The following is a 7,032-nucleotide window of genomic DNA, read 5'->3' as shown; positions in this document are numbered from 1 at the left end:
CCCTTAATAACTTACTTTAAGGTAACTTTCGCACACGTCGGGAGTAGCTGCTACTTAGTCCTGCACCAAATTGATGCAAGACCGGATGACGTTGTAATTTGACATTACATTTTAATATTCATTTAGCTTTTGGAGAAAAAACATTATTTAGAGATAAGTAAAATATCTTAGCAATTTGCTTTAAAAAAACAAACATATATACTAAATCATTTTACAATGCATACATCAGAGTATAAATTACCAATGATTTTAGTTATTGTTTGATAAACATTTATTTTATTGGAACATTTTTAAATAGAATAAACATGTATGTTTGTTTTCTTGTTGTTGCTTTTTAAGAGGTATTAAATTAAGAAGTATATTGAAATAGCAAATTCATACATTTAAGGACCTGCATATCAACATTTGAAACAACATGTGATGAGAAAATCAGGTTTTTAATATCCTAACTTGTATTAAGTCACTTTAAATACACAATTGTTTTTACAGTTTGCCTGTGAAATTTTACAGATCGTTAATGCAACTATTTACTCTACCCTGACGAAATTGTTTATATAAATTAGTGAACGGCTGATGTTCTAACTATAGTAGGGTACAGGCACCTACACATACACGAGCAGCTAGTACATAGGCCTACTCGCCATGTACTGATCATACCTTCACACAGTAGATATAGATGATAAAGTCATTTTATGTTTAAAATGGTTGATAACGCTAATAAAATGTGTCAAATGCTTATCGAGAAGATAAATGACAGGAAATTAAGCCAAAGAACGGGTCAGTACAAAGTACACATACAACTCAGACATAACTACATGAAAGAGGTAACTTGTGTTATTGACGTGATACATTGTTTATTGAAGCAGAGCGACAGTTTGCTACTACTGGAACTAGAGTGTCTAAAACAAAGGCTATATAACTGAACACTTTGTTTTATTCTTTTGTCAAAAGTGAGTTTATATTTTAAAATAGTCACGTTTATGTAAAATCCATGCTTTACACAGCAGCATAATTTCCATCAACTTCATTTTTACAAGCCTAACAGGTTAGACAACTGACCAATCACAAGACTACAAACTTGAGTTAATGCCCTTTAAATGCTCTGAAATTCATTCCTGTTAAGTAATGTTTATATAAAAAAATCAAGTCTTTGATTATTCGATGTCGAGAAAAGATTCGTTATTTTAAAACGTCATTATAAATGCGTTATAGTATGTGAATTTCTGTTTAATTCAGATGCGTCCTAGAGTGCAAGTCAAATATGTTACAGAGCACATGAACTATTTAGAAGAAAAGATACACGTCATTAAACCTGTGGTTGAAGCTTTGCAAGCTGTAAGTGGTTATTGTCTCTACCTGCATTCATCATTGACTTTGTGCTTTTTATATTGAGCATGTTGTAGATAAAGATAGAGTATAGTATTTAAAAACTAAAAACATTAAAGAAAACAATTTTTTCAAATAACATACTGACACACATTTAAACGCTAAGACATAATGTTTTATGTCAGCAGGCTGTAGACAAAAGTAAGACTTGGTTAGAAGATAAAAGTGACAACGAATCTTTGACATACTGTGATCTATGTCAAGAACTTGAATCAGCTACCTTGGCCTTGTTGAATGTAGCGGCTCATATCTTAGGTAAATATTTTAAAATATGTCTCTTTTATTTTAATTGATAATCTGTTAAATCTCAATAATTTAATACAAATAATACAGTAAAAACTGGACAATTAAATATGTTTTGTATTTATTTAAAATTAATATATACTAGCCGTCCCGGCCAGGCCCTGCTCTGGCTTCTGTGAAAAACCTTTCTGTTAAAGACCATTACCTGTGTGTTTAGTAATCATCATAAACCCGGCATTGCCCACCCAAACCACAACCAACCAAAACAACAAAACGCAAACATAACGCTAACACAATTACAATTACAAATACAACGAAAACAAAAACCTAACAACAAACCCAACCACAACCACAAACACCAATACAAACACAAAGAAAAAACAAACAAAAAAGAAAACGAAAACAAAAACCTATCAACAAACCCAACCACAAACACCAATACCAACAACAACAAAAAAACAACGAAAAGCAAACGAAAACAAACCAAATCCAAACGCAAAACCAACCAAAAACACAAATACAAACCCAAACAAAAAAACACAAACAAAAACGAAAAAAGAAAGAACAAAAACGAACCAAATCAAAACGCAACCACTAACGCAAACCCACCTAAACACAAAGAAAACACTAACGCGAACATAAACGCCCGGGGCGGAATCACCTGTTTTAGCTTAATGAACGACTTTAGTACCCCAACTTATTCATAGTCTTTTGCACTCACTTAAACGAACGCGCCTGTTTCAATTTGATGAACAATTATAATACTCCAAGCTTATCCGTAAAATACCTACAACATTTGCACTTGATCAATCCCCGCTAATTATGTAATTTTTTTTTCCCAACACCAAAACAAAGTAATTAAAAAGTAAATTATTTTCCACAAAATGCAATGGTTTTATAAAGGGAAGTAATTGTGTTTTCCTAATTTATCAAAGGGAAGTAAGTGCTATAGGACTAAATAAAGACATAATTAGAATTTTTGTAAAAGATTATATTTTTTTTAAACTTGTGTTTAATGAACATGCCGACAATTATTACTATAATTTGAAAAATGAAAATTATTTCCCAACACTTTCAATAGTAATTTTTTAGCTCATAAATTTAGACAAATGCGCACGATAATTTTCTAACACTTAAATTCATCCAAGACCAACGACAAATATATTCATTACATACAGAACTGAGCTTTATATATTAGATTCATATTATCAAATAACATTAATCATTTATATCAATTCTAAAGAAAGTATTTTACATACAAAAATTAACACACAAACTTACATTAATAAATATTCAATATTATGTAAAACTACAACTGAATTATTATTACACATATTTAAATTAATTTATGTTCTCTGAAAATTACAAGACGAAAATAAAGACAATGTAGAAGATGGAAGGTCATTTTCATCTCAGTCTAACTCACAAACAACAACAGAAAAATGTGGCCGTAGACAGTCAACAGATCAAGTCCTTAACGAGCCTTATAAACCATCAGGTATCTATGCACACATATTTTTACAAAAAAAAAAATTAAGTTAAAAAAATATTTTCAAGGTGAATGATTCAAATATATTTTCTTAATATGTGATGTTCGTTAGCCAGACAGACCATAACGTGATGTTAGTCAGACAGACCATAACGTGATGTTAGTTAGCCAGACAGACCATAACGTGATGTTCGTTAGCCAGACAGACCATAACGTGATGTTCGTTAGCCAGACAGACCATAACGTGATGTTCGTTAGATAGACAGATCATAACGTGATGTTAGTCAGACAGACCATAACGTGATGTTAGTCAGACAGACCATAACGTGATGTTCGTTAGCCAGACCATAACGTGATGTTCGTTAGATAGACAGATCATAACGTGATGTTAGTCAGACAGACCATAACGTGATGTTCGTTAGCCAGACAGACCATAACGTGATGTTCGTTAGATAGACAGATCATAACGTGATGTTAGTCAGACAGACCATAACGTGATGTTCGTTAGTCAGACAGACCATAACGTGATGTTCGTTAGCCAGACAGACCATAACGTGATGTTTGTTAGCCAGACAGATCATAAAGCGATGTTCGTTAGTCAGACAGACCATAACGTGATGTTCGTTCGTGATGGTCACATTTTATTCTTTCATTAATTGACTTTAACCTGAAATGAAAAATACTAAAGGTAGACTATGCAGATCTTGTTATCGGTCATTATTAAGTACAACAGAACAATTTTAGCTCTAGTAATTCTTGTTTCAATAGATAATCCATATACAATTAAACTGCCCGAATGGTCAATTGCCGAATGCGACAAATGCCCGAATTGATACTTGCCCGAATGGGACAAATGCCTGAACGGACACTTGCCCGAATGGGACGAATGCCTGAACGGACACTTGCTCGAATGGGACAAATGCCTGAACGGACACTTGCCCGAATGGGACGAATGCCTGAACGGACACTTGCCCGAATGGGACGAATGCCTGAACGGACACTTGCACGAATGGGACGAATGCCTGAACGGACACTTGCCCGAAGACCTTTTGCCCTGTAACATTACAGAACACCAAATAGTCATTCTTAATCAACTTAAATGTGAAATTTTAATAATTAAATAAATGTCTTACCAAATTGAAAGGGAACAAAATACTGTTTAATATCTTCAAGCATGCATTATGAATTAATTAGTATTTCCTATATTATAGAAAGTGTAGGGCCTACATCTTTTGCTATCTATAAAACAAGACGAAAACATAATTTTCACTTATCTGATGTTTTTAAAATGATTCTCACTTTCTGTATTAAGTAATAGATTCAACACATTATCTAAACAAGCTGCATTAAATGAAGATCAAATATAATTGACTACCTTTAGTTTTTAAATTCGCTGCCTAAGGCTCGCTTCATTCAATTGTGAAATAGTCATCACACAAGTTAAGCATAACAAAATAAATCAAACAAACGCGTCTCTGTTCAACGTAACGAGACGCCGCGCCGACTACACCGTGTCATAAACGCTATCAAACCACCGCAACACGTCGGCTAAACAAGGTTTTCAAAACTTACATCAAGAGAGTATAAAAACACCGCAGCCAACATAGCATTACATTATTAAAGAACAACGTTTTTTACAGCAATATCTCAATTTTCAAACATTAAATGTTAAATCTTAAAAGTATACACATTTTCAAAAATATAAACACATTTGTTTTTATGCCAAGAATTGTGTTATCCTAAAGGCAAACTTGAATTGATTAAGAATGTCTATTTGGTATTTAAGAAATGTTCATTTGGGAAAGTGTCCATTCGGAAATCGGCCTAGGGGCAAACGGCATTCGCGCAAGTGTATTTCGGGAATTTGTCGTACACCCGGTTTTAGCATAACGTATTAAACATTTGTTGTACGTTTTGTGACGTTTTAATTGACCTGCTAAACTGGTAAGGTCAATACGTGGGAAACGATAAACTAACACCACACAAACTAAGGACCGTACTAAACTAGTGATCTAGTGTTTCAATTTATGGTCTTGGACAAAGTTATGTAAACATTATAGATTCTTATATACAGTTTATGTTTTACAAAACACATATAATGAGATGATAACATAAACTAATGAAACGACAATTTACAAATATTATGGATCAAATAGTCAGAACATTTGTAAAATTAAACATATGTTTTCTAATCAACAGAGTCATGTGTAGGTCACAGATATGCTTGTCATGTGGCGCTTGATCTCGCACCCGTCAGTGTTGGATTAATTATTTCAAGATTCTGGGATGTACGTGAATATAACGGTCAACATTTTAATCAAACAACAGGAACATTTGTATCACCCCATGATGGTTTATATCTTGTCTGTGTCAGTCTAAATGAAAGGGAAGATAAACAGATTGGAGTTGGTGTGATGGCTGGAGGCAGGTGCTGTACGGCTATAGAAGTGAAATGTGCCGCCACTAGCGCTGCTGGGTCAGTGGTTGTTGACATGAAGAAAGGTCAAGAACTGTACTTTAAAGTGATTCAATCAGATCAAGGCGCAAAGTTATCCTGCTACAGTAGTTTTACTATCGTTAGTTTATAGAAGTACAACACAAAACATGGTTGATGGTAAATTCTCAAAACAGTAAAACTTGTAACCAAGCACACGCTAACAACTTACTACATGTACATAAACATTTAATGGTTTGTATGTTGTTTTTTTTAGTCATCATTATACAGTTCTAACTTTTTCAATGTGATCACCAATTAATATATTGTACGTGACCACAATAAACATATCTTTCTTCTTCTTCTTCGTTCTTAATTTTTAGTGTTGGGAGGAATCGCGCCTTATCTGCCAGAGGGTTTGAACTCGAGACTTTTTTCGAATTTATCAACCATGAGCTTTTCCGACTCGACCATGCTTCCATCACAATTAAGGATTACGTGTAAATGGGTTATGCGCCATTGAGGCCATTGACTCCGATTTCAGCCTGCTTTTCTTTTTGGGTTTGTTTCCATAGCCTTTGTCCAAACAAGAACAAACTACAAGGCAGCAGTTGTTTGATTTTGGTCCCCCAATAAACATATGAGATACATCAGTTTTTAAAATCTTTTGTTTCTATGTATATGTGTATCATTGCATCTGTTAAAAACAAAAGCTAGTTTTTGTGTGTAAACTATGAAATTGAAATCCGCATTTTTGGACAAACAAAATGAACTATTAAAAAATTGGAATAAGTTCACTTGGTAACTTAAATATGTGTGAGATATATTTTAAAAAATTAATTCATGATATGAATTTGTAAATATTTTGAAAGATACTGACAATAACTTTTGTTTTGTTTCAAGGTAAAATATAAATATATTACAGTTATACTCGAAACAAAAACCGCTCTTGTGATTCTAGTCAGTAATAGTGTATATGAATTAACACCTACGCAAACACACGCACACATAAATAGACTATACATAAGTCTGACAATATATAGACCATATTATATCTATCTATCTATATATATGTATACATACATACATATATATATATATATATATATATATATATATATATATATATATATATATATATATATATATATATATATATATATAATGCATGTTTGACATGCTACCCTGTTACTAAGAGACATATAGCTAAGCTGTGTTGATCCCAACACAACCGTTAATCAACTAATATCTAGACTCTGTCCATTTATTTATCTAAATTATACATACAGCACCGCCTATGTTACACAAGCATAATAAAAGTAAGAAACATTAGGCAAGCAGAAAGTTACTTAGCGTGTAATATAAACATCAGATTAAAAAATAATAAGCCTTTTAAAAAGTTAAAACAACTTAAAATATAAAGACATACAGTAAATACGGAGATATATTGTGTGTGGAGAGGGGGGTCTGGGTTTAATTA

At 32.8% G+C, this 7,032-nt stretch overlaps 1 protein-coding gene across 2 annotated transcripts; it reads left to right on the top strand.

Moving 5' to 3' along the window:
* The first annotated feature begins 801 nt into the window (after nt 1-801).
* Nucleotides 802-6,473, top strand: LOC131944686 (uncharacterized). Of its 2 annotated transcripts, none has more exons than XM_059305476.1 (5): nt 802-950; nt 1,237-1,335; nt 1,515-1,641; nt 2,999-3,127; nt 5,318-6,473. In XM_059305476.1, the coding sequence occupies exons 2-5, from the start codon at nt 1,237-1,239 to the stop codon at nt 5,704-5,706; spliced, it is 744 nt and encodes a 247-aa protein (XP_059161459.1). In that variant the 5' UTR covers nt 802-950; the 3' UTR covers nt 5,707-6,473. The 2 variants fall into 2 exon arrangements, with proteins under 2 accessions (XP_059161459.1, XP_059161458.1); XM_059305475.1 differs by having other exon boundaries at nt 1,512-1,641.
* The last annotated feature ends 559 nt before the right edge of the window (nt 6,474-7,032 follow it).

The sequence above is a fragment of the Physella acuta genome, unplaced genomic scaffold (genome assembly GCF_028476545.2).
Source record: "Physella acuta isolate Inbredline_101_S28 unplaced genomic scaffold, ASM2847654v3 ptg000503l, whole genome shotgun sequence".
NCBI lineage: Eukaryota > Metazoa > Mollusca > Gastropoda > Physidae > Physella > Physella acuta.
Note: the sequence above shows the minus strand (reverse complement) of the source record. Positions and strands in the feature narration are given on the sequence as shown.

Bases quoted from the DNA above. Each gene is read 5' to 3' on its own strand.
- LOC131944686 (XM_059305475.1), top strand. From the start codon at position 1,237: ATGCGTCCTAGAGTGCAAGTCAAATATGTTACAGAGCACATGAACTAT. The intron at 1,336-1,511 runs GTAAGTGGTTAT...GTTTTATGTCAG, and splicing joins TGGTTGAAGCTTTGCAAGCT to CAGGCTGTAGACAAAAGTAA. The intron at 1,642-2,998 runs GTAAATATTTTA...GAAAATTACAAG, and splicing joins TGTAGCGGCTCATATCTTAG to ACGAAAATAAAGACAATGTA.